The sequence below is a fragment of the Peromyscus maniculatus genome, chromosome 21 (assembly GCF_049852395.1).
Source record: "Peromyscus maniculatus bairdii isolate BWxNUB_F1_BW_parent chromosome 21, HU_Pman_BW_mat_3.1, whole genome shotgun sequence".
In the NCBI taxonomy this organism is placed as follows: domain Eukaryota; kingdom Metazoa; phylum Chordata; class Mammalia; order Rodentia; family Cricetidae; genus Peromyscus; species Peromyscus maniculatus.
This window is the reverse complement of record NC_134872.1, coordinates 39,778,954-39,805,764: the sequence shown is the minus strand read 5'-3', so window position 1 is coordinate 39,805,764 and position 26,811 is coordinate 39,778,954. Positions and strand designations below refer to the sequence as shown.

The 26,811-nt window shown below is 39.9% G+C and overlaps 1 protein-coding gene across 2 annotated transcripts in view; it reads right to left on the bottom strand.

Annotated features, from left to right (window-relative positions):
- The window catches only part of Tmem131 (transmembrane protein 131), a 161,858-nt gene that overhangs the window by 56,594 nt on the left and 78,453 nt on the right, over positions 1–26,811 (bottom strand). For both annotated transcript variants that reach the window (XM_076557484.1, XM_042266420.2), the window contains exons 5-7: positions 15,369–15,492; positions 1,321–1,437; positions 47–169 (exon numbers count right to left, since the gene is read on the bottom strand). In XM_076557484.1, coding sequence (XP_076413599.1) covers positions 47–169; positions 1,321–1,437; positions 15,369–15,492 — 364 coding nt within the window. The remainder of the gene's footprint in view (positions 1–46; positions 170–1,320; positions 1,438–15,368; positions 15,493–26,811) is intronic.

Sequence of the window (26,811 nt, the reverse complement as noted above, 5' to 3'; positions counted from 1 at the left end):
TTCCCACCAAAATGAGGATTAATTAAAATTACCCTCAGAAACTTACCTGTAAAGGCTCACTGTGAGGGTTGTGTATGTTTATTATGGGTGAAAAGCTGCTGTTTACAGGGACTCGGGCACCAAGAAATGGCCTTAACCGATACGGATTTGGAACCCCAACACCAAATACCTGTTTCAAAGGGAAATAAGAAGTTTGTGAGTTGCTTTTTTAAACTATCATTTTCATAGTTACAGCTCTACTTGATCTTCTGAAAACAGTCAATCTATTTTTGATGTGAGAAATATTAAGAACTTCTTGAGATGATGGCGCAGATCTGCTTTACACTATATGTACATCTAGAATGACTTCTGTAATAAACTCAAAACTAAAATGTGAACAGCCCTTCACCGTGGAATACTCACAGAGAAGCAACAGGAAGCTGAAAATTTCCCCACTCTAACTGTTAAGAGACGGAGCCATGACTCAGACAATGCTCAGATATAGCCCAGGCTCAGGTTAATCCCACACGGGAACGCCTTACCTAGGTCGACTAATGGAGAGGCAGCTGTTAATATGACAAATGTTTATTGTCTATGATGTGTTAGGCACAGGCACATACGGTTTAATAGTGAACACACGAAGTAATATGCCCGTGCTCATAGCACTTCTCTAATAATGGGCAGATGTAAAGACAGATTCTTTCAGAATTTGCTCTAACTATGGAGTAAGTCATAGACTGTGGGAGGAGTTAGAGAACAGTGAAAGGGAGTTAGATAGACATCCTGTAAGTCAGAGCTCTTGAGAAAGAGCAGGGGCAGAGCAGAGGAAAGCAGACTTGAGTATGTTTAGGACAAAGACTTAAGAGGAAAACCAAGTATGATAAAGTATAGACCGTGGACTAGAGTACAGCAGGCCACTGAGGTCCATCTCAAGAACAACCTGATATAATCCATAGGAAATAGAGACTGACTATGACCACCTGGGTCTGCTGTTAATGGCTCAGGAAAGCCAAGCCCCTCATTCTTGCAAGAGTCTGCTCATTAAGTCAACAAGTATGGCCAGCGGTATAGCTAGGTGGTAGTCTATACCTAGAATATGCAAGAGCCTCAGTTCATCTCTTGGCACTAAAAGCAAACAAACTACAACAAAATGCAATAAATAAATGTAAATAAATAAATAAATGAAATGCAAACCCCAAAAGGTATAGCAAGTGTAAGCACCCTAAGTCTAACATCCTGCTTTTTCTCTTCTCCCTCGAGTTTACAAAGTGAGCTCTTAAAGGTTATTAGACTTGCTGGCTATATCTGTACTGAAAAGGAAATACAAGTTCTGGCTCTTACCTGGTAAGTGAACACCCCATGATTAGATGTGTTAATAAATAAAGTATTTTCTACATTTCCTACTACTCTTGCAAGAAAAACTACATCAAATGATGTGTTTCCTCCTGGAAGAATTTTCTGAAAAATAAAAGCAAGGAAATTAAATTGGTTATTAAAAATGTCAGAGCATACTGCCTAATATTAGACAGCTGAAGTTCTACAAAATAAACAAATCATTTCCATAAACTAGCTGTTTTCCTTTAAATGTTTAATCTTCAAGTTAGCCATACTGTTGTACAACAGAAAAATAATAAAAGGTGTCTTCATTACCTACCTTCATTCTGTACCAGCTTAACGCCCTATTCAACAGCTAGCTCCCTTGGACTCTGTTCATTCAAAGGTCACTGACTGGAATACAGCACCTAATTATACACTCTTAGCTCCAAGATCAGATAATCAGACAGGCCCAAGGCTGAACTTGTTATGTAGATATACTGTTGTACTATAAACAGTAAGCTTGGGCCTCAATCTCCCACCTCTGCCATTTCTCCAAACATGAGGTATGAAATGTCCTTGAAACTTAAATTAGGAAAGAAGGAACTCACTCCTATTATTTCCTGCAGACCAAGAATGTCATCATAATCAGTAAACAAAAATTTTATTACAACAAGGTAAGAGAGGATATTCCATGAACTTCAAGACTAAGGCTATACTTTTGCCTGCAATGAAGCCTTAAGGAGCATTTAATATGTAAAGCCATCAATTTCTCTTATTCTGCTTCTATTGTGAAAACTCTAAAATGCTACCCAAAGTATAGTTCAAAGCATACAGCACCAAGACTCTGGCTTGATCCTAGGATGAAGAAAGCTAGAGAGATTCCTTCTGTATTACCAGCAACAAAACCCAGAAAAGCAAAACAAAACAAACAAAAAAACCACTTAACTTTTCTTTAACCTGTCACACAAAATATATGGATGACAAACATGCCCAAAGAGAGATGAAATGTGAACACTGCTTACCACAACAGAGAATAGGAAGACAACAGGGCTACATACAAGAGGGCAAAAAGAACTCATCCAAACGTTCATATACTGTTAAAGGCTGAATGTAGGCTCAAGGGGAGTACAACACCCCTGAAAGTATAAACCAAGGAGGAATTCACACCTGACCCTGAAGAGAAGAATGAACTCAGGTCTGGTAAATATCCCACAACACAATTCTAAATAACCCACTGGCTATTTAAATAGTCACACAGTAATACAAATATTCAAAATTGATTTGAAATGAAAATACAACATCTTAAAATGTACAAGCAGCAGTTAAAACAATAATTAGAAGGAAATTTGTAACATTATACACTTATTTTGAAATACAGGTCTCAAACCAATAATTTTTATTTCTGCTTTGAGAAATGGCATAAATGAAATTCAAAGTAAGTAAAAAGAATAAAGCTAGGTGAAATTTGATGAACTAGAAAGCAGAAAACAGTCACTAAAATCAATAAAATGAAAGCTGGTCCTTCAGAGCTACAAAACTGACATTAAAAACTATACAGAATGTGTGAAGAGAGGAGAATACTTGAGAAACTAAATATGCATGGCATTATACATGTTTCAGTTCTATACCACACACCATACACACATCTGTACACTGCACACCCTGGAAGGGCTACAGGAATACAGGGCTCCTCAGAGAGAGATGGTAAAGTAGTAGCTGCCTCTGTGTAGTCTGAGGAGCGAGAAACATCTGGTTAACAAAAAATAAGACTATTCCATACCAACAGAGATTAGGAAACCAGTAAAGGGCCACAGGAGGAGAAGATCTTTCAAAGGAGGAGCATAGAAGACATCAGGGAAAGAAATGGGGGAAGGAATAATGGAGCAGCAAGGATTAAATGGAGTGGGGGTAGGAGGGTAGAGGAGGAGAAATGGGGAGGGAGAACTAACACTACAAGTCTTTTGAACAAGTCATATGGAAACCCACTAGTGTAGAGGCTTCTTAAAATACATACACATATGCATATAGAGTTTAAATGAAGTTAACACTCTAATGGGGACAGCACCCTAACTAGACACCACATGCCTGCAAAGTAAAAACCCCAGCACCAGGAATGGGCTACGTCTTTTTGAGTTATTGACCAAGAGGTTTCCATAAACCCCCAAACATTCAAGCTATTACCAATGCTCTTAGTTATTATCCAGAGCTTGATGGTAAGACCCTATTGCTAAAGATACCCCATTCTTGAGTCATAGAACATGGGAAAATCTAGCTTGTACTCACCTGGAAGCTGCATCCCTACTGGCTAGCTTTCACAGTGTTGGAAGGTGCTATGCATGCTACCAGAGAAGAAAAGTAACCATTAATGTCATCCAGCTGTGAACCCTGCAAGCTACAATAACGACAGGTGTGACAAGATACGCTCACTGGTGCACCAGTGGCATGAATGTTATAGGAATAACCACCTACTTTATGCTTGGATCTAAGGCCTATTCCATGAGATGGAACCCACACCTGGTAATGTTAATGGGGCCAAAAATTTGTGGCTAGATAGGTCATAGGCCCTGGAAGAGAACCTACTACTATTCTGCTAAATAGACACAGAATTAACCTAAGTTGCAATGACTCATTAATATGCCAACAGGCCAGTGCATCTCTCAACCCTCTTCAGAAAAGTGTTTCCTTGCAGTAGATGGAAATTAACACAGAGACCTTTACCTGGTCAACCTTCAGACAGTAAGACTGGGGAGTGCTCAGCCCTAAAGGGGTCATCCTAATCCCAAGGCTCAGGGACCTTCTAGGAAGAGGGGATGGAAAGATTTTAAGAGACAGAGGGGGTAGACAATTTCAAGGAAACGGTTTCCTGGACATAACAGAGCAGTTGCAAATATGAACTCAAGAGATTTTAATAGCAAACATAAAACCTATGTAAGCTTGAGCCAGACAAAATCTCAAGACAGAGAGGAGAGGGGATGGGCACAAAACCCCACCATGAGCTGAGGAGCTATCGGCAATTTATATCGGCTGGAGGAGGAAGAGTCCGCTTTCTTTAATGATGTGACCCCTGGCAGGTCAACCATTCTTTAAGTCCTCACTCCTAAGAACAGTTGGGCAATATAAACTGGATTTGAAAACTTAAAAAAACAAACAACTATGCAATGTTGGATGGGTAGGGAAGTGAGGGTGGATCTGGGAGGACTTGTGTGTGGTGGGTGAGTGTAATAAACATAAATTGTATGAAATTCTTAAAGAATTAATAAAAATATTATTTTAAAAAGTAAACTGTTTCAAAGAGAGAAAGAAAGGACAGTCTTGAAATACACAAAAGGAATGACAAGACAGGTGGAAGTGCAGAGAAATAGAAGGGTTACCATGGAGAAGAAGGTAGCCACAGTTAACACAGCTGCAGCTCTCTCGCTGGGCACTGGAACAGAAGCCTCATCTGAAAGGTAAACTAGGAGGCCTTGGTGAAAAAGGACTGCCAGTCCTACCCACAGGACAAGAGCAAAGCTTTCCCAAGTCTCAAATCTAATTATGGGTCTTCCTGAGAGGGTGACTTCTCTAACAAGATGGGTCAGCAGTAAAGCAGAGTTCTCCTGGGTCAGAAGGCTGTGCCCAGCAACTACCTAAAGAGGCAACCTACTGTTTAATCCAAAGTGCCCCTGGAGGCCTGAATAGCTAGAATTCATCATGAGAGAGAGAAGGCCACTGGAGACGGAGAAGTGCAGGCAACATGCTTGTCAGGGCAGTGGGTGGACAGAACTCAAGAGTCACCTATCCCACACGAGGTTCACCGCTGCAGAGTCCAACCAGGACACTATCCAACGTTCACAGCCACACTCTCCATCTGGGCAGTAAATGAAGTATGATGAAGAAAATACTGTTGTTACTTCCCCTAACACACTCAGGAGACACCCCTACCAAGCTAGACCATTAGCCAGAGCAAGAACTGGGGATGGGGTGGGGATCAGGAGAATGGGAGCCTTAAGAGCCAGTAATGGCCAGCAGAGGCCCCTGGCATGCAAAGAAGAGGAGCTACTACAGTGAAGACAGCCCTGGAGGCCCTGGACACTTGCACAGTGCAGGCTAAGGAGCAACACAGGACACAGGAAAGACAAGAGTCCTCATGTTCAACTGACCTGCATATATCTGCCAGCCTCCAAGTTTCAAGGACCCAGAAAGAAACGAGGCTGACACATTAGCAGTTTCCTCCACTTTCTATTCAGAGTTTCTTTTTTCTATACCATTAACAGTATTTTTACCTTATCATATAAAAAAACTTTTAGGTTTTAATCTTTTGCTTCCCTTCATACATTTATTTAATTTTGTTTATATTTTTTCCCTTTTCTGTGTTTGCTCCGGTTTCCCCTTTTTTTCATCTGCCTATATTTTTTGGTAGTATTTTTTGGCTTAATTTGTTCTTTAAAGAGCTTTTACATTTTAATTTTTGTTACTTTCCTTTTATTTACCTAAGTTTGGTGATGTTTATGATGTATGTGCATATGTATGCATTTGCAGATGTAAGTGTGGAGCATGTATGTCAATGCCTGTATGAGTATCAGTATAACACAGAGGCACAAGAACCATGAAAAAGCAAGGAAACATGACTCCTTGCCTCCTTCTTTGTTGATTTCCCAATGCATACTCCAGGCTAGCTGGCCTATGAGCTTCCAGGGATTCTTCTGTCTCTCACTCCCATCTCCCTGCAGGAGTGCTAGAAGTGTGACCAGTTTTTATCTGGGTTCTGGGGATTTGAGCTCCGGTCCTGACATGCAAGTGCTTTACCCACTAAGTCATCTCTCCAGTCTATCTTTTCTTTACTTATTCCAATTTCTTGCTCTTTTCTCTTCCTCTCATAACATGTTTCGACACTCCTCTTCTTTCACCTTTCCGTTTATCTAACTTTGCTTCAATTTCCTCCTTCCCTGCCTCTTCCTTTACCTTATCCATGTATTATTTTCACATTTATCCTAAATAATTAGAAAAAATTTAAAGACTTAGAATGTATGAGTGTTTGGCCTGTATGTCTGTCTGTGCACCACCTGTGTGCCTGGTGCCCAATGAGGTCAGAAGAGGGCGTCAGAGCCTCTGGAACTGGAGTTATAGATGGTTGTGAGCTTTCACGTGAGTGCTGGGAGCTGAACCCAGGTCCTCTGCAAGAGCAAAGAGTGCTGTAAACCACCGAGCCTCTATCCAGCCCAATCCTAATGAATTTTTAACTTCAAAGTCGATTCTCCATTAGTTTTGACAAGTTTATTTCACGGTAAATAGTGATAATAGGGGTGGGCTTTGCTTTAGTTTAGGTCTATTCTTTAACTTGCATGGTTTAGTGTTACAGCTGCTACAACAGCTGGCCTTTTCCTTTCTAAGTGGTACTACAGACTGAACTCTCAGGCGCAGGGAGCTCAATAAAATGATAACCAAATAAAATAGGAAAAGGCAGCAAGGCAAACAGATGCACAAATTGCAACACAGGCATAAGAACCACAAAAAAAAAAATAATAAATAAACACAACTCCTCCAAACAAGACAATCTCTTAACAGAATCAGATACTAAAGTAGCTAAAACAGGGTTGGAGAGATGGCTCAGTGGTTAAGAGCACTGGCTGTTCTTCCAGAGGTCCTGAGTTCAATTCCCAGCAACCACATGGTGACTCCCAACCATCTGTAATGAGATCTGGCGCCCTCTTCTGGCATGTAGACCGAACACTGTATACATAATAAATAAATCTTTAAAAAAAAGGAGCTAAAACATCAGACAGATATCTTAAAAGCAAAACACCCCAGAGGATCAATCATAGAATGAAATAAGGAAATTAATCCTAGACCGAGAGAGAAAAAACAGCAACAGAAAAGAGAAAATTAGCAAAGGGAAGTGAAAATCAGCAAGGAAACTGAGCTTTAGAAAATCAAATACAGCCATTGGAAAAGGAAAAAAACAAAAACAATCAAATAAAAACCACAGGGCAATGTGTTCCTGATAGACTTGCCCAAGCAGAAGTTAGAGTATCAGGGTGGAAGACAAGGTTGAGGAAATACCACATTCAAACATCCCTAAACAATAAACAAGCTTGACTGCAATGACCAAGAACTCTAAAATATGATTAAGAGACTAAACCTAAGAATCCTTGGGGTAAAGAACTGGAGCTGGAGAAAGAACCACCTCTTTCTCTAGACTTAGGAAATTTTCTTTCCTAAGTCTAGAGAAAGAGGTGGACAACTGAATTCAAGAGACACTTGAAAGTCTAAGTGGACACAACCAGAAAAGAAGTGCTTCATACCATATAATCAAGATGTCAAAAACATAAAGCAGAGAAGATACAGTAGAGCTGTACGGGGGAAAAACCCAACATGATTACAAAGTGAAACTCATCAGAATAAGTATCAGATCTTGCTTCAGTAGCTCTATAGTGAGAAAAACACAGGACAAACCCTTTAAACCTGACTACGTTTAACAGAGCTCTCTCTTCAAATTGATGAAGGAATTAGGATATTTCAAGACAAGCACAAACTAAGGTAGTTTAGGACTACTAGGCCAGCATCACTCTGGTGGAGTCCTATGCAGAAAGGGAGGAAAGAAAGTCTAAAGTATTGTAACTCCATGAGAGGAACAGATAAACACTAGAGAGCTGGGAAGGACTCCATCATGTCCAGCCTAAGTAAGCCAGGAAACTCTTTTTCAAGACAGGGTTTCTCTGTGTAGCTTTGGAGCCTGTCTTGGAACTCGCTCTGTAGACCAGGCTGGCCTCGAACTCACAGAGATCCACCTGCCTCTGGCCCCCGAGTGCTATGATTAAAGGCAAGTATCACCACTGCATGGCAAGCCAGGAAACTATTAGTAATGATAGGAAACAAAGAAAAGTCAAATAATAAAAAGATGGAGATGTATATGCTGTCTATGGGAATGTAAACGGTTGTAGCTATTCTGGAAACCAGGTTAAACTAGCATTTGATACCACTGCCAGGGACATACCTAAGGGAGTCTCAGTTCGCACATCAGAGAAACTAGCACAGCCGTGTTTATTACTTTGCTATTCACAACAGCCAAGGCACAGAACCAGACAGGTTGTCCACCAAGGAAGGAGTGGATGAAAAAAAATGTGGTACATATATACAATAGAGCTTTATTCTTCTGTAAAGGAAAATGAATTAATGACATTTGCAGGAAAATGGATGTAACTGGAAAGCATCTTGGCAAATGAAATAACTCAGATTCAGAAAGACTAGTATCACATCTTTGCTCATATGTGAATAAAGTCTAATAACATATGTATAAAATAGAAAGAAATGATCATGTTCACCCCTCCCCTGTAAGAAAGGGCATTATATACATCTCCATGTCCATTCATTTAACACCTAGAAGAAATGGAAAGACTCACCCACAGTCTGGCAAGTTCAGCAAAGCTCACTTAAGATACCAAAGATAACCAGAGCAGTTCTACACCTGATTTCTCCCCTTCCTCTTCCATTTTTGATCAACAGTGACTTTTTTAAAAACAAAATTTAACATTGCATTCTTCGGTAGAAGCTCTTCTGATGCTTTCCTATTTCAGAAGGACAGAAGCCAAGGCCTCACACAATGTGCAGGGCCTCTCACGACCTGAGAACCCTACTCCTCCCGGCTTAGCTTTCATCCCAGAGCCTCTGTACTACCTGCTCTTTCGGGACTGCTCTTCTGTATTCTCCATCCATTCTCGTCTCTGGTCAAACACTGCCTACTATTTAAAACACAATCACCCTTAACACTAAACCCCTTATTCCACTGCTCTTCTTTTTCTTAGATCATGCTGTCTTCTAAGGTCTCATAAAATATATGTATTATATTTGCTAAAGTCACCAAACCCCCTTTAGGAGGTACCATGAGCAGGGATCTCTTGATTGTTCAGTGAGAAATCCTGGCAATATTTGCTACATTAACGAATTTATTACTTCTATATAGCTGGCAAAGTTGGTTTTTAAATTTATGTTTTCTTACATGTCATAAATTATAAAAGTAGTAAGGGCTTATGGTACTTAGGAATAAATAGCAAAGATGTGTGAAGAAAAGGTTAATGCTCTCAAAGCTCCTCTGTTCTTACCCTCTCAGGTCATTCTTCACCGGTGCAGCTACCTACAATTGACTCTGGCTCTTACTAACACACCAAAACCCACAGAGACCTTTGTTTTTCATAAAATGGTGCATTCTCTGCTACAATATGATTTTCTTACGGAAGAACACACTATGTATATTGTTTCCTAGCAACAGACACTGGCTTCATTCTCTATCTGTACAACAACCCACACTAGCATATGTGCTATAGCATCGCATGTGCTCAATTCCCAACAACATGCATGGATATTGGAGCTTAACTTAAAATGGAATATTTAGGCTTCTACACCTAATTAAAAATAATCATTAATGCTCACAATAGCCTTCAACCTACTAGATTAAAAATTTAAAGTATAATAAAGTGTAAGTAGCTTAAAATTTTTGTATTTTATCTATAGACTGGAACATTATTTTTATTAATTGTTTGCCTAAAAATTTAATTGAAATATAGCTATACAGAACTTGTTCTTTTTCTCTATTTTCTATTTGTTGGTTAATATAAAAAAACTTCATGAGTTATAAGGAACTCCCAAATAAGATGTGATGGGGGATTCTGAGGGTGTCCATACCAGAGGGTGTGCTCTCCTGGGTGTGAGAAACACTTCTCATTTCCCTCAATGGCTTTTACTATAGGTATAAAACTGAGGAGGTGGGGAAATGAGGTCACTTCATCCTGTCTCTCCCCTTCCCCCTGAGTCCCTGGAGTCTGTGGCCATGAGAAAAAAGGTGGAAAGCACAAGGGACAAGACGAAAGAAAAGACCGCACCAGTTGTGACCATCTTCTTCTTCTTCTTCTTCTTCAAGACAGGGTTTCTCTGTGTAGCTTCGGAGCCTTTCCTGGAACTCTCTGTAGCCCAGGCTGGCCTCGAACTCACAGATCTGCCTGCCTCTGCCTCCCAAGTGCTGGGATTGAAGGCGTGCGCCACCACGCCCGGCTTTGTGGCCACCTTCTTTTTTTTTTTTTTTTTTTTTTTTTTTAATTCGGAGCTGAGAACCGAACCCAGGGCCTTGTACTTGCTAGGCAAGCACTCTACCACTGAGCTAAATCCCCAACCCGTGGCTACCTTCTTAAAGCTGAACCTAAGGCATCCACGGCTAGACTGTGACAGGTGTCATTACAGCCACTGCTTAGTACCATTTCCTGGAACTGATTCTGACTTCGTACACCATTTATCTTGTCAAGGAATTTCCAGAAAACCTGTTCTCTTTACATAAAGTTCATCAGCAGAAAAGTCCTCTGGGAGGGAGTCTAGGTCAGAAGTGTCCCACTGGCGGTTAAAAGCTTATGCCATGTTGTCTGTCTTTCTAAATTCAACTCATTTCCAATGTGGGAAAATTGGAGAAACATAAGGATTCTTATTTCTGACTTGCCTTGAAAAATCAGCTGCACAAGGCTTCGAACTCCCACAAGACGGCCAAGTTAAGCCATGCTGGAGCTGCTCACACTGGATGGACTGTATGCTCCTAACACCCCAGCCCCTGGCCTGTTTACCTAGTCCAGCAATAGCTGTAACTCCTGGTCTAGACTCCATCGCATGAAGTGAAAGAATGAAAGCTGTGCCCTCAGCCCAGGTGAGCTTGAAACACTTAGAAACAGCAAAGAATAGCTTGAATTAGTGAAATGGGTCAAAAAATTATTAATTATTCACCATCAAGCCACTGGTTTAGGGCTGTTCCCATTTTTCCTTGCCTTCCAACCTAGCATGCCTGCACATTACTAGTACAAACACATGAACACACACACATACACACACACACACACACACACAGAGAGAGAGAGAGAGAGAGAGAGAGAGAGAGAGAGAGAGAGAGAGAGAGAACACAGGTGTTATAATGTGTATACTACTCACTATGGCCAAGTCTGAGGCAAATCACTGGGCAGACTCACAGAAGGCTTTTGTAAGTTACTCATAACCAAGGCAAACCCCTTTGAGACCTACCTCTTACTTTATATACATGAATCTCCTTCAGTATTAGAATTTTGTTATTTGTCTTGAGACCACTGATATATTAATAAAAAATGTGAAATATCTTTTAGGTAAAAACAAAGAATAACGCAAGGGAAATCTAAGAAACACTTTAAGAAAAGGGATATTTTCAATGAGTATCAACAAGAAATTAAGCTTTTATTATGAAAAGCAATATGTTGACATTCAAACCCTTTATTTTGAAAATACTTTCAAAGATGGGAGTAGAAAAAACCTAAATCATAGTCATTTTTTTAACCCTAGAAGCTTCTAGCAAAAACATACAGTGAAACGGGATTTTAGAAAGGAGAAATGTAAAAAGCTGAATAACTAATAAGAAGTTAACCAGTAGTTTATGTATATCTTAGGCTGGGGGAATATTATTTTAAGGTGTGTTACTTTTGCTTATGTTGCATTTGTTTAACTCTGTAAAGCTGTGTTACTGTGACTGTCTAAAATATCTAATGGTCTAATAAAGAACTGAATGGCCAATATCAATGCAAAAGAAAGGATAGTCAGAGCTGGCAGACAGAGAGAATACAAAGAAGAAGAAATCTGGGAGGAAAAAGGAGCCAGAGAAGGAGGAGGACTCTAGGGGCCAGCCACCCAGCTACACAACAAACCACAGAGTAAGAATAAGATTTATAGAAGTAAGAGAACAGGAAAAGTCCAGTGGCATAAAGGTAAAAAGGATAATTTAAGTTAAGAAAATCTGGCTAGAAATAAGGCAAGCTAAGGCCGGGAATTTATAAGTAAGAATAAGTCTCCATGTATGACTTATTTGGGAGCTGGGTGTCAGGCCCCAAAAATGAGTAAAAACAAACAAGACTTTGGTGCCCAATGTGGAGCTCAAATTTCCATAGTGCCTGAGAAAGCTTTAAAAATACATACATACATACATACATACATACATACATACATACATACATAAAAGGATACGGCTCCTTTAAGAGTTTCTGCCTGCTGGCAAGCTCTTAAGCAGCTAGTACCTTAAGTAGGAACAAAAAGCTAAGTAAAAAAAGGCCTGCCATAGTGCAAGCATCAGTATTCCAGAACTCTAGGAATGTTGAATGCAGTTCCTGGTCAGATAAACCTCCAACTGGCTACAAACTTTAGGCTTGACTTTTATGTACCAAGAAATGGGCAGAGCCAGCTGCCAAAGCCCCAGGCAGAGGTCCATGCTGCTTAGTAGTTTAAAGTTTGTTCATGCAGTCAAAAAAGGCTAAAAGATACTCAGTAAAAGAGGTCCAGATGGAAAAAAAATCCTCCAAACAGCTTCCAGTATGTTTTACAAGGTGCATGGGCTTAAGAAAGAAAAAGGGTATGGACAGTCATAGAAAGAAATAGTTTAACAATAATGAAGTCTTTAAAGAGAGAAGTAAAATAATAAAAAAGAAAAAAGCCATGTAAAGATGGGAAATACACAAGGAGTCTGGATCCTGTATGTTAATGTGTTTTGAATTTTTTGATTACTGAGATGCAAACAACAGCTGCTGACAGACATGGGATTGTGAACAGGACTGCAAAACTGAACTAATCTAGATACTTTAGGAATGCCTTAACTTTAAAAAAGAAGTCAAAAATATGTCAAATGGAAATCAAAATGCTTTGGAGTTTTGTCCCCACAGGAAATGAGAGGCTGTGGATTCCTTCAGAGTTAATATGGATCAGGTTTGATCGTGTGAGACCTCCTGAATCTTGACAGGTGATATTTATCAACAAAGGTTATAGCTGGTCTTTCCAGGACTTGGCCATTATCTCAATGTTTGGGACCCTAAAGATACTTCATCCACAAACAGCAGGAATCAGTTTGGAGAAAATGATGTCCACATTTCCAAGAAAGAGTATGATAGGTTTTTGGTTATTTGGTGGGTTATAGATGTTTGTTATAATTTAGGGGAATATAGGAATATAAAATTGTAGGACAAAAAGATAACTATTGATTTCAGATATTTTTTCATTGGCATGGATTTTGGAATATGATAGAAATTTGAGGTTAATTTGGTTACACTGTATATATATTTCTACTCTTGTTTAAAGGACTTCTGTATATTGATACAGAATTAAGGCAATTTTTTGTTCCAACACACTGTATGTATGTTTCTCTTCTTGTTTGGAGGATTTTTTATATAGATAAAAATTTAAGGTTATTTTTGTTACAACATATTGTATGTATGTTTCTATTTTTGTTTGAGGTATTGTACCTATGCAGTTCATTTGGAAATGTAAGGTGAAGTTCTAGTTTTTGAAAGCTATTATAAACTATATAGGACAATCAAGAAACACAGATTAGTGGTTAGTCATTTACAATAATCAAAACTGTACATAGGTACGCTTTCCAGATTATTTATATATTATATATTTTGGATAGATAGATGGTCTCCAAACCTTTCAAAGACCTACATAATATGGCATTCAAAATGTTTTGTTAACATAGGGTTTTTCATGACAATGAAACACATTACATTGTGAATGTAATCTTTACTTGATAATTGTTCTTACTGTGTAGAGTCTTATTATGTTAAAGTTAAAACCTTTCATTTTTTTGTTTAGACAAAAAGGGGGGAAATGTAGAATTCTGTTTTAAGGTGTGTTACTTTTGTTTATGCTCTGGAACATTTGTGTAATGATGGAAAGATGTATTTGATTAAATAAAGTTCACCTGTGGTCAGGAGGCTGAGTCAGCAACTAGATGACAGGAAGTGGCAGGGAGGAGCCAGGTGGAGAAGGGTTTTTAGGTAGGGGCGAGGAGAAGCACAAGTTCTTTTGAGAGGACTCAAGCAAGGAGCGGAGGTGAGCTACTTGCTATTCAGCCTCTCTGAAGAGCAGAATTCCACCTTAACCTTTGAATCTTGAGTTCTTTAAAGGGACAGAGATTTAGTTAAGTTTCCTTCACAGCTTTGAAAGAGTTGGCACCTGAGGGAAAAGAGCTCCCTCAGGCTCGGCTCTTGTGACCTAACCGCTGGCAGCAGAGGTACAGTTGCTGATTCCGACACCTATGGCTTAAAAGGCAGCAACAATGAAAAAAAAAAAAAGACAACAATCTTATGTGTTAGAAAACATGTTGTTCATTTTCTGTCACAGTCTTCAACAGTCAAGAAAACCCTGGGAAGATGATATCAGAATCCATTCATTCATTTTCTCTTCATTTTCATAAATTTCCTATTCATTATTTTGGAAGCCTACACATTAAAACTTAATGTATCTCGTAATTTAAAAAAAAAAAAAACTTACTTTGGTTCCATTTTCTGTGGTTTTGATCAGAAAGGCCTTTCTTTGAATAACAACTTCACATTTTACTACGGGCATTATGAGTAAAAACTTGGAAGATACAGGTGGTACACAGAATTCAATCATGACTGTGACTATGATAATTATGACGACTGTGGCTGTCTATTGTAAAAGGGACTTTGCAGGTGTAACTCAGGTCAGGTGACCATCCTGGGAGTCCTGATCCAATGTCATGAGTTTACTCCACTAGGAGCAGATGCCCATGGGAGCATTAAGCTCAGGGAGGGCCTGGTCAGCAAGGAAATGGGGGTTTCCATTCTGCAACCAAAAATGACTTAATCCACTGGAGGACAGAGGTGCACTTCCTCTCAGAACCTCCAGGCAAGGAAGGGTTGAGCCCAGGCCATCTTCATTCTTACAACACACTGAGCATCACCTCACTGCACTTACAAACTGTTCCTAAGTGAGCACTAGCTTAAGCCACCAAGCTTCAGCTAACTTACTGCACAGCAGCAGAACCTTCACACGGTGCTGAGGACCTGTTAAGAAATGGCTCTGAGAAGGCTGATTTTTCAGAGTGCTTAGGGTTCTTCAGAGTGCAGTTACTGTTACTTGCTGAGGAAAAACAATGTACATTTAAGGATAGAGATTATAATTATTATGAAATGGGACAAACTGACATCTAAGAAAGTAGGGAAACACTAGAAACAGATTTTTACTATAGCAAAATAAAGTTGCAGAGCTTCTATTTCAAACAAGAGATAATTTTTAGTGGAAAAGCTTACCCTATTTTGAAAAAATGATGCATGGAAATGTGATGTTGTAGCAGATATTGATACTAAAGTAATAGTTTCTTCAGAACTAGGATTATGTAAGTAGACTTTTTCCATTTTTGGCATTCCAACTGGCCTGCAAAAGTAAAAAGAAAACTGTCAGAAATAATTCAAAGATACTTGTAGCTTTTAGGATAATCATTAGGTGTTTAAAAGTCAAACATGAAAATTATTAGGTAAATTCATATGTAAATACAGTAAAGGAGTAAAATAAATTTCGTCACTCAACAAATATCTGCGTGTCATTCTGTGTTACACATGGAGGCAGGTGCTACAATTCAATGAGACAAGTTTCAGCAGAATGATGCTACAATCGGGTGAGGAAGCCAGCCTGGGAACATAGTCTGATCTTTCCTCCATATAACACCATCCTGCCTCTCTGTTAACTGTGAATCCTGTCCTCTCCTCAAGTTCCAAGACATGAACAAACTTAGTGGTAAGGCTGTATGAAGAGATCTTATGAATTAGTGACTTCTGCTATTCTCGTTTAATAGAGGACACTGAAATAGAAAAAAAAAAAAAATAGCTTCAATAACTTGCCCAAATTCATTCTTTGAATCTGAGTTTGCATCTAGTCCGTGAAACTAACACCCATAGCAAACTGCCTCCTCTCAAGGGAACAATATGAAATACATACTCAATGGCTCAGATCCATTTTAATGTTCCCTTTGGTGTTCCTTAAAAGCAAAATCTTATTATAAGTTTAACTGTTACTTCTGCAACTAATCTCACTGTGTATCCTCCTAGCTTCTAAAGCATCACAGTATTCTTTTCCTCAGGGCTCTCTAATAATCTCGTTGGCACTGGTCCTATTTCCCTGACAAGATTAGCAGCACTTTGCAGACAGAGGACACGACATGTACTTACTCTGCAGTGCCCATATCCTTCAGTATAGTAGGATATACTATACTTGTGGGCTGTTTCCCCTCTCTCTCTCGGTATTAAATCTGATGTTTCAACCCAAATAAGTAACTAACAGGGTTCCCCATCTAGACTTCCCTTGAGTCAGGCTGTGAAGGACCGTAGTTCCTTTGCAGTCTGCCCTGTCCTCTAGTTTCTTAACTCAAATCCAACTTTCTTCCACAAGATGCTTTCCCCGTGTAACCCTTCCAGGCCACATTTCCTGAAATTATGTTTTACAATTCGAATTCAATGTCTGTGTATAAACCTCAAATTGTAAGCAATTGAAAAACAGCCAGAACTGTGCTTTACATTTGCATCAAGTGTATATTATAGAAATTTTATCCCTACCTTTTCTTCAATTCAGTTCTCTGAATCTAATTTATTATTTGGAAAAATTTATAAACCAAAGATAATTTTCACTAGTTTAAGAAATGAATTAGAGGCCGTAGGTCCTTTAAAGATGATAAATTATGTTAGTACACACAGGGAGGAGCTAGTCTTGCTCCTCCCAACTAATGCTCCCCAAACAATGTTAAAATTTATAAGCTAGAGAGAGGTAAATCCACAAGGGTCAAAATGTAGAGAACAACTGACCACGGAGTGCCCAACCCTAATGGACACATCTAGACAACACCACCTCTACAATGAAGGAAGGCTCAAGGAATACAGAAGAGTGGGTGGGAAAATGAGAAGCAGAGGTCCAGGACACCTGCTGGAGATACTGTCTTCTATACATGTATGATAGGGACATTCCACTGATGAAATCTCAACAGTATGGCTGCCTAAACAAAACCAGCACCATGACTCTATCAGTCGGCATGTCAACATAGATGGGAAAACCCCACCCCTGGAAGAAGAGCTGTATCAGTTAATGAGTGCCAAGAGGGAGAATCCGTTTTCTCCATGGATGAATCCTTTGAAACACTATCCAATCCCAAATGGTCAGTCCTAAACACATATACATACGAGCAACACTAAATGAACTCTGCAGGTTGTATTTATATATACATATGTAGTATATGTATCTCAATGATCATCAAAGAGGTCATGAATTAGAGAAGGTGTGGAGGAGGAACAGAAAGAGTTGGGAAGGAGAGAAGGAAGGGTGGAAATAATGTAAATACAGTACCAATGTATGAAATTTTAAAAAATATTCTAATGAACACTGAAAAACAAACGAATAACTTCCACTAAGAACTCTTTAGGGGAACAGAAGACTGCCAGAACTGGCAGATAGGAAAAAGTGAAGGGCAAAGGGCAGCCTAGAACTGGAAATCAGAGACTATGGTATGGGAAGGTTGTCCAGACTGAAGCAAAGAGAGCAACTCCTTAACCAAGTGTAGAAAGGCTTATGTTTTCCAACTTTTCTCTCAGGTCTTCCAAAGTTTTGGGTCTATATGTTGCAAGCTAGGAAGGTACTCTTGTTCAACTATAGTTTGGCCTACACACTATCGCAAGAGTACTGATGAACATGGGTCAGCCAAAAGGGAGAGGGGTGTGTGTGTGTGTGTGTGTGTGTGTGTGTGTGTGTTTTCTATCTTGGGATCATCTCCTTTCCCAAATTAACAAAAAATCAACATGGAACAAGAACTGACATTCTGTCCTTAACACAGATTGTCAGATAGCAGCCCATAAACACATAAAACAGAGTAACATACAGTGTGCTGACAGACAGCAATTTCTTTCCTACTGTGACACTGTATCTCTAAGAGCATCAGACTTCCCTTTCATTAACATTTGGCCATGACCAGCCATGAAACACATGACTTGTAACTATTTTATCTCACTGTGTTGGTCATGTTATTTTCTTGATGGTTATCAATTGGAGCATACATTTTAAAATTGTAATTAAAAAATTATGTATTCTAAGTTGTAAATTTGTCCTTCTGTTAATTGTACATCTGAATTTCTATCTTAAAAAATAAGTATAATGGATACATACAAAAATGTTTTCTTCCAATAGCTTATAGCTTAGCTCCATTACATTTACATTCAGTTGCATGATATAACTAGCTCTGGAATGCATTCTTGAATTAATTTTGTATGGTATAATGTACAGGTTGAATTTCATTCTTGCACATAGACATCAAGTGGTCCCAGCATCATTTGTTACAAAGAATAAGCTTCCCCTATTAGGCTGTCAAAATCAACTGTCAAACAAACTTAAGAATCAGTTTCTGCAATCTAAGTTCTTTTGCAATTATCTATGTATTTATCCTTATGGATGTGTTCCAACTACCCTTGCTTTGTAGAAAGCCTTTGAAAATGGAGGGCAAGCAAAATGGCTCAGCAGGTGAAGGCACCTTGGGCCCAGCCTGACAACTTGAGTTCAATCTTTAGGACCCACATAGTGGATTGGGAGAACCAAGACATTTAAGTTGTCCTCTGACCCTCACATGTGTGCCCCACACAAGTAAATAGAATTTAAAAAAAAAAATTTGATATTGCAAAGTGTGCTTTATTCAACTTTACTTTAAGAATTATTTTGGATCAGACTGTTCTGAATCCTTATACGTCTGTGAATTTTAAGATTATCAATTTCTATTTTTAAAAAGAGGGCAGTTAAAATTCTGATGAAGTTTGTATTAAATCCACAGATTAACTTAAAGGTCTGTGGTCTTAATTTGTGTCTTCTAATTCATGAACATCTCTGAGATGGCTTCCTATTTATTTAGTTCTTTAGTTCCTCTTGATCATGATTTTTGGTTTTCTATAAGTCTTATTGCCTTTGTTAAATTTATATTTAAAAATTTTGTTCCCTTCGATGCTATTATAAATGGAATTTCTCCTCCTCCCCTACCCCAGCTTTTGATGCAGGGCCTCTATTAATCCAGCCTGCGTTTGAACTCATGCTTCCCCTACCTGAGTGCTGAGTTACAGGCATGTGCCACTACATCTGGCTGAAACTGTTTCTCTTTTCAAAGATTTTTCACTGTTACTGAACAAAACTATTTTTTTTTTTTTTTTTTTTTTTTTTTTTTTTTTTTGGTTTTTCGAGACAGGGTTTCTCTGTGTAGCTTTGCGCCTTTCCTGGAACTCACTTGGTAGCCCAGGCTGGCCTCGAACGCACAAAGATCCGCCTGCCTCTGCCTCCCGAGTGCTAGGATTAAAGGCGTGCGCCACCACCACCCGGCAACTATCATTTATTTTTGCCTTGCATTCAGTACCTATTAAACTTCTTACTTCTAGTAGCCTTTACTTTATATATTATATTTAGGGTGGGTATCTAGTCTATAGAACAGGGAACACTTGCAAGTGGAGATGCTTGTTTCTTTTCCCATGAGTGCCATTTGATGGTCCCCCTACTTTATTGTCTGAATCAGAATGAATAGGATGCTGAAGAGAGGTGACAAGAACCCTGTCTTGCTCTTGATGCATGGGACAGTTTCATCCTTTCAGCATTCTGCATGATGTCAACCTTGGGGTTTCACAGGTCGTCTTTATTAGGTTGGAACATTCCCTTCTGTTCTTGGCTTGTTGAGAATGATTACTATGGAAGTAGACTGTATTTCTTCTACTATATTACTGATATGACCTCATGTATTCGTTTATTCTCTTAGAATAATATTATTTGCTGGTAGTGAATGATTATTCTTACATATTAGTGAGTTGTTTGTCAGCACTCTGTGGAGGACTTCTGGACCCATATTCAGAAGGATGTTTGTTTGTAGTGTGTGTTTGTTTTCCCAACAGTATCTGGTTTGGAATTGGGGCAATAAATCAAACATACCGTATTAAAAAGGAACCTGCCTCCCATTATTTGTGCCACAGCTTGCTTTCTAGGAAGTTTTTGTTGGACTGATTCAAGTTGTTTGGGTTTTTTTCATACATGTATTCAAAACTTTTGTTTTTTGAATTTTGATTCTATTCATTTTTTTTCTACAAAATATAAGTGAATGGGTATATGGCTGCGTTGCAACAGCTGTTGGGAGGATACAGCAACAACTGACAGTGGGAGCGGGGAGACACACAGAGCCAGATGGCAATACAGAAAGACTCAGCCCTCCTCAGCCCGCCAGGGCACCACCTCATCAGAACACAGAAACACTCTTTTCTGAGAAATCCAGAAGCTAGTTAGCATGACTTTCCTAGGAAAACAGAAAGCAGTCATGCTGAGGCTGGCAGGCCACCAACCCTCCCCTGGCACAGTGCAGCACAGAGTGGCTTCTGGTTTCTTCTAGGAAGGAAGAGAGAAGACTGGACTGCAGGGACAAAGTTTTCACTGTCCAGTGGACTACTTGAGACAGATTTCTATCTTGCTTGAATCTAGGAGCCACAGATAACAAAAGTGTGGTTTAGACTAACCATACAGACATATTATGTGACATGCAGTACATTGGTATATAAAGTCAACAAATCACCTAAGAATATTCATGCAACTTTTCATACATTAGAAGTATCTTGAAATTTAAAAAAACTGGGCAGTTGAGTTCAGAAGCAGGAAAAACTAATGCACTATTTAGTGGTCTATGTATAGACAGTGTAACTACTTATTAAGAAATTTAGAACTGATTATACAAATTCAGGAGAGTTGTTAATTGTGGGAGACAATAGAATTGGCCAGAGCGTGTGCCCACTAGCATCCTACTTTTCAAGCTGTGTGGCATGACACATATAAAATATGTATATATCAAGTATCTTCTGTATATATACTTTCCATTCAGAAAGTAAAATGTTAAAGTGTGGTGATATTGTGTCTCCCAATATACTGTGCACCTTAATAAACTTATCTGGGGTCAGAGAACAGAACAGCTGCTAGATAGACATAGAGGCCAGAACATGGTGGCACACACACCTTTAATCCTAGCATTCTAGAGGCAGAGATCCGTCCGGATCTCTGTGAGTTCAAAGCCACACTGGAAACAGCCAGGCATGGTGACTCACACCTTTCCTTTAATCCCAGGAAGTGATGGCAAAAAGCAGAAAGGTATATAGGATGAGAAAACCAGGAACTAGAGTCTGTTAAGCTTTTAGGTTTTTAGTAGCAGTTGAGCTGAGATCTATTTGGATGAGGACTCAGAGGCTTCCAGCCTGAGGAAACAGGATCAGCTGAGAAGTTGTCGAGGTGAGGTTAGCTGTAGCTGGTTCTGTCTTTCTAATCTTTCAGAATTTACCCCAACACTTGGCTCCCATGTTTGTTTTTATTAATAAGATCTTTTAAGATTCATGTTACATTAAAGTAATGAAAGTACTCTGAATCTTGTTTAGTCATTCTTGTGTATGATACAATGCCCCTATAACAAATCTGATTTTAAAAGTGTGCTAATAAATGTTACTTAAAAATAAAATACAGAGACCTTATTAGCTAATCATTATTATGATAATGTACAGTTAATTGCCCAACTAGAAATGAAAGTGTTTCCTTATAATCTTGCTAACTTTCTCATTAGAGCTTGCTGATTTTTCTTCCTCTCATCACTGATTTTTTTTTTTAAAGCAACAGCCTTCAATTTTACTACTTGGTGGTAAGGATTTCATGTGCTCAACATATTTCATAATTTCCGATCAATAATATTCTGTATTATCTAAATAAAAATCTAATTTAATACTTCTTACTCCTTCCTTTTGAAGCTTAATCTACAGTAGAATTTTGAACTCAATAAAATTCCGTCATTTCTGGAATGGAGTAAGATTATGTCCTTTGCATACCATCAAACAAACACGCACACATGTGCGCTCTCGCTCTCTAATTATAGAAATAAGAACTCTGAACTGTCTTTCAGAAACATTTAACCGGTTGCCTTTTTAGGTTCTGATAATGGTTTGGCTGGCATCTGAGAGTTTCTTCAGGGTGCTGCCGTGGAGCTTTGCTGTGGATGAGGTTAGATGTACTCTGGTACCCTTGAGGCCTAAACCAAACTCTGCTTTCTGAGAGTGACAGAAGTCCCCACCTTGCAGAAGCAGTATGGTGGGAGAGAGAAAGTCTTCCAAGGTTCCCACCGAGGGCTGATGACCTTGTTTGATCAGCATTCACTAGAGGGCTATGACCACAGAATACCTGCAGCTAGACACCCACAAAAAAGAAGTGCTTCTGTTTTACACAGGGAAGCAAAACCCAGGTTAAAATCATTTCACAGCTTATAGCCCAGCCATCAGGAGGAAGTCTACAAAAATTCTGTGGCTTAACTGTGTCAACATGGTTTAGAAGAGCCAAATAAGTCCCTTACTCCTAAAACAAGGCGTGTCCATCCCACTGAAATCCTCCCACCTGTGGTAGAGACTAGAACCCTGTATTAACTGGGTCATGGACCCCAGATGGGGACACAGGATCATGAACAATTAAGGAAGCAGGTACAGGCCCAACTGAAACTTCTAACTATGGTCATAATGCAGCAAGGAGAAGTTGTATAAATATGGTACAGTATAGAAGAGAAGTCTTTCCTCAGCATTACAGGCATGTAAGTAGAACAGTATAGAGAAATAAACACATTCTCCTTATATCCTGAAAGACTACCATGTGTACTTTTTCTATTTAAAAAAAAAAAAGTTGTTACTCTACAGTTCAAACAGACTGCAGGCTAAGTGGCTGACAGTCATTTTCTCCTGCATTTGTCCAACTTTAGTCCAACCAATCTCATCTAGGATAAAAAGACAAAGACAGGGTATAAGATGGACAGATCTCTTTCAAACAGGGCTGCGGATAGCTTGCTATATGACAGGGTTCAAGGAGACAAGTGTGGCAGTTCAGGAGCCTGGGAGAAGGGGGTTGACCAGCTAGAGGGTTTGACTGACAATTTTGCTGTGCCTGGCTTTGTCCTCTTCTTGAGGCATCAAGGAGGAAAGGTCCTGGACCACTAAGTAGAGATGCACCTTGCCGAGAGAAGGGTTATGGGAATTAGGAGTAATAAGGACAGAGAGAAGATGGCAGGAGGGGCACCAGCTGGCTACTGTAGCGTGCATATTCATGGCAGACAGACTTTCTCAAGCTCTGGGCAGTCCACACCACAAGAAGTAGAGGGTACCATTGTAGGAAGAGCCTTCCCTGTCCAGGCTGTCCTCTGCTCTCAGTGGAACAAGAGAACTCTGGACCATGAAAAGTGAATGCTTATTTGTCAACAGGCAACACATTCCTTCACTAGACTACACCACTACTACAAGTTCTGTAGTTAAAGATAAGAGCCATTCATGACTGTACTATTTTCTAAGATGGGTTGGCTTACCTGCTCAGGGTTTCACAGGGCTTCTGAAAGTTATTAGCAGGCTGGGTTCTCAGGCACAATACAAAGCCCACAGCTAATGCATTTAATTGGTTGGCACAGCTCATGCTACTCTAAACCTCCTGCCATCCAGCTCCTCTACTTTAAAAGCAGCACAAAGAAACCTTGCACTAGGTCCCTCTCCTTCAAATGTCCAACACTCAGCTCCTGATTCTCAAGCCAGACTTTGAGGCTCTGGATCTAGATAGGTCTGGCCACCTAGACAGCTCTCCATTTTAAAGGCCATGTGATTTAGAACCTAGTTACAGCAATACTTACATGAGTGTTTGACTGTGAAGTTAAGAGGTGTATATACGTATATTAGAAGCCTGAAATTCTGCCGATCATTTCTGTCTACCACAAGCAGCATGTGTGATCTTGGCTAGACAAGTTGAATTTAAAAATAACACTAAACAGATGCCCAGCCCCTTGCCAACGCTGGTCCTGTTTGTTTCCATTATTGGCCGCTCCAGACAGAGAAGTCAAAGGGAACACTGGGAGGTATTTCCAGATGAACACAGCTGAAGCCATCAAACCTTTATTCTCTGTGCTTCAAGACCAGAACAAATGACGGTCCAGACTCTAGAGTGTCAAGTAGAGGCGTCTAAGGCTCCAAAGAATTGGGAGGAAACCTCTAGGAAATGGAGAGTAGCTTGGAAAGTAAGCTGCAATTGTGTGGTCAGTGGCTCACTTCCTGCGTCCCAGTAAGATGACACTGCAGGAGCAGGAAACAGCTGCACAGAGGGTTTCCCAAACACCCTCAGACAAGCTCTATGAGCGGCACCAATAGAGCATTCATCAACAGCCGTGAGCAGGAAGCTGGTCCAAATCAGCTCAGCACTTCGCACCACTCAATCACCACAAAACCCTACAGGTCTCACCAGCATATGCCATAAACCCTGTGAATTAGAAGTGGAGAAACTACAAGGCACCAAACAACTCTTGGAAAAAGGAGGCTCCTTGAATTTCCTGAAATACCAAATGGTAACTGGGGAGAAATACCTTTCATACATTGGATTTCTTTTGACAAGACTCCTATTTCTAGCAACGACGTATTCAATGTACACATTAAAGCCAGTTAGTAATCATTTTAAACTGAAGATTTGAAGCCAATTCTTTCTGCACCTAATAATTATATAAATCAGAGAATTCGGTGAACCAAGTTTCTACCCCAAACATCGTTTACTGTTTACAATAAATGTTTGAAAGAAAGGTGTTGCTATGGAAACAGAAACATTTAAGAACACTGGCATAAATAATTTGGGGGAGAGGGGAGGAAGGGAGGTTGGCAGTGCCCAGATTGCTGCAGAGCATTATTGGGAAACCAGAAAGGAGACGGAAATAGGAGGGAGTAGAAATTAAACAAAGATAAATTTAATTTTGAAAAAAAGAAAGCCCAGAAAAGCCATTGGGGGCTGGAGACACGCTTAGGAGCACTTGTTCCTCCTGCAGAAGACTTGGGTTCAGTTCCCAGCACCTAAGCCCTTAAACAATGGGTCACATCATTTGTGACTCCAGTTTCAGGGGGTCAATGCCTTCTTCTGACCTCTTCAGGTACCAGGCACATATGTGGTTCACATATATAAATGCAGGCAAAACACTAATACATGTAAATTTTAAAAAACCAAACCACAAAGGTCCATTTCATCAGACTTGTTAATCTGATGTATGTACTGTGTACATACACGCACGTTAGAGCATAGTAGAGAAGACCACAGAAGTGACAGCAGTTAGCACCAGGGGTCCTAGGAAGCAGCAAGGTAACACTATTTCATTACAGCCTCACTCAGGGGCCTGAAACCAGAAGATGTCATGGGCAGTCACAAAAGGAACCCCACTTTTGATATTAGCTTGCTGGCAGTTCTCACTGATCCCCCCATTCCCTCCTGCATCACATCTGAGCAAGGGGCAAAAAAGACCCTACACAGCCTCATGGCTAATGAGGAGACAAGAGTCCACACCGCGTCCACCACTGCTGCCTCTTCCACCTTAACCCGAAAGACAGTAAGAGCCAAGCAGGTCTCCTTTCTCTTCTCTCTCCAGCAAAGGTTCTCTGACTTGCTTGAGGGCCAGCTGTGCTTTCTCCAGAAAGCTTTGTTACGTTAGGACAGATATATGCTCCTAACTTAGGATGACCAGAATTCCGTTTTCCCTTTTTAAACTTTACAGTGATGCAGAGGTCATGTGCATTCACCAGAAACTAGACTCTGATCCTGGATCTCTTTCTGGGCTACAGCTATGCGGCCTAGCCTCTCTCAGGATGCTGGGCAGCAGAAGGCAGACACAAGTCTTGGTCAGCCACTATCATGAGAGGATAGCTATCAATATGCCCAGCACATTAATTTACTTTAGAACACTGAGGTTCTCTGTGATTGGAGGTGGGGGAGGTAACCTGGCACAGCCATATCTGAATGGAATGGCAGAAGTCATAAAGCCAGCACAGCTGCTTGACAAAGATCCAGCAGAGCTGAGCCCCATGATGGCCGCCATGCCACCTTTGGTTTTCATCTCCACCTGTTACATACTTGCGACACTTTTAATATTTGTACAATTTGGAGATATTGGATTGATGGGAAATCTCTTATGAATCATTTATGCCTTTGCCGAGGAATGCTGCTTCTAAGCTTCCCCAGGGCCGTCCTGAACATACTATTCCCACCCCCAGCCCCGCTTTTAGGGAGATATCTTTATCTACTTGAAGGTCTTCCTTATGCCTTGGATGTTCTGACACATAAAGAAGCCAGAGGTCATGAGGCTATGAGACATTCTTGAAACATCTGCCCCTGTACTTTCTCAGGAACAAGACAATCAAAACAAAGTAAACTTACAAGGTCAACAAGATTCGGTTGGCTAGAGGAGTTGGCCACAGTTCACGTTACAAGGCCCTCTACACTCAGACAAATGATGTGGCATATACAGTAACAAAGTTAGATTAACTGAAGTACCTCTGCCCTACATTGAGACTTATACCAATGAGCAAAGTACAGAGTGGAAAGACGATAAAAGTATGAAACGTCAGGACCTCTCTTTCTTAGAAAAGTTAGCACATGCAAAGCTGCTGTGGTGTCAAATGACCAAGGGACAACAGAATGCCAGGATTGGACATATAAACAAATTCTATAAAATATAAACATTGTATTATGCCAGAATTTGAATAATCATTGCAGTAGCTTTGGCCTGAGACTTTGCTTGGGCACTGTGACCATTAAGAGTTAATAATACACTGCTTGGGGCATGGCAATATGCCTGGGCTGGCTTGAAGATTTTGTTTTGGTTTAATGTCCTTGTACCCACAA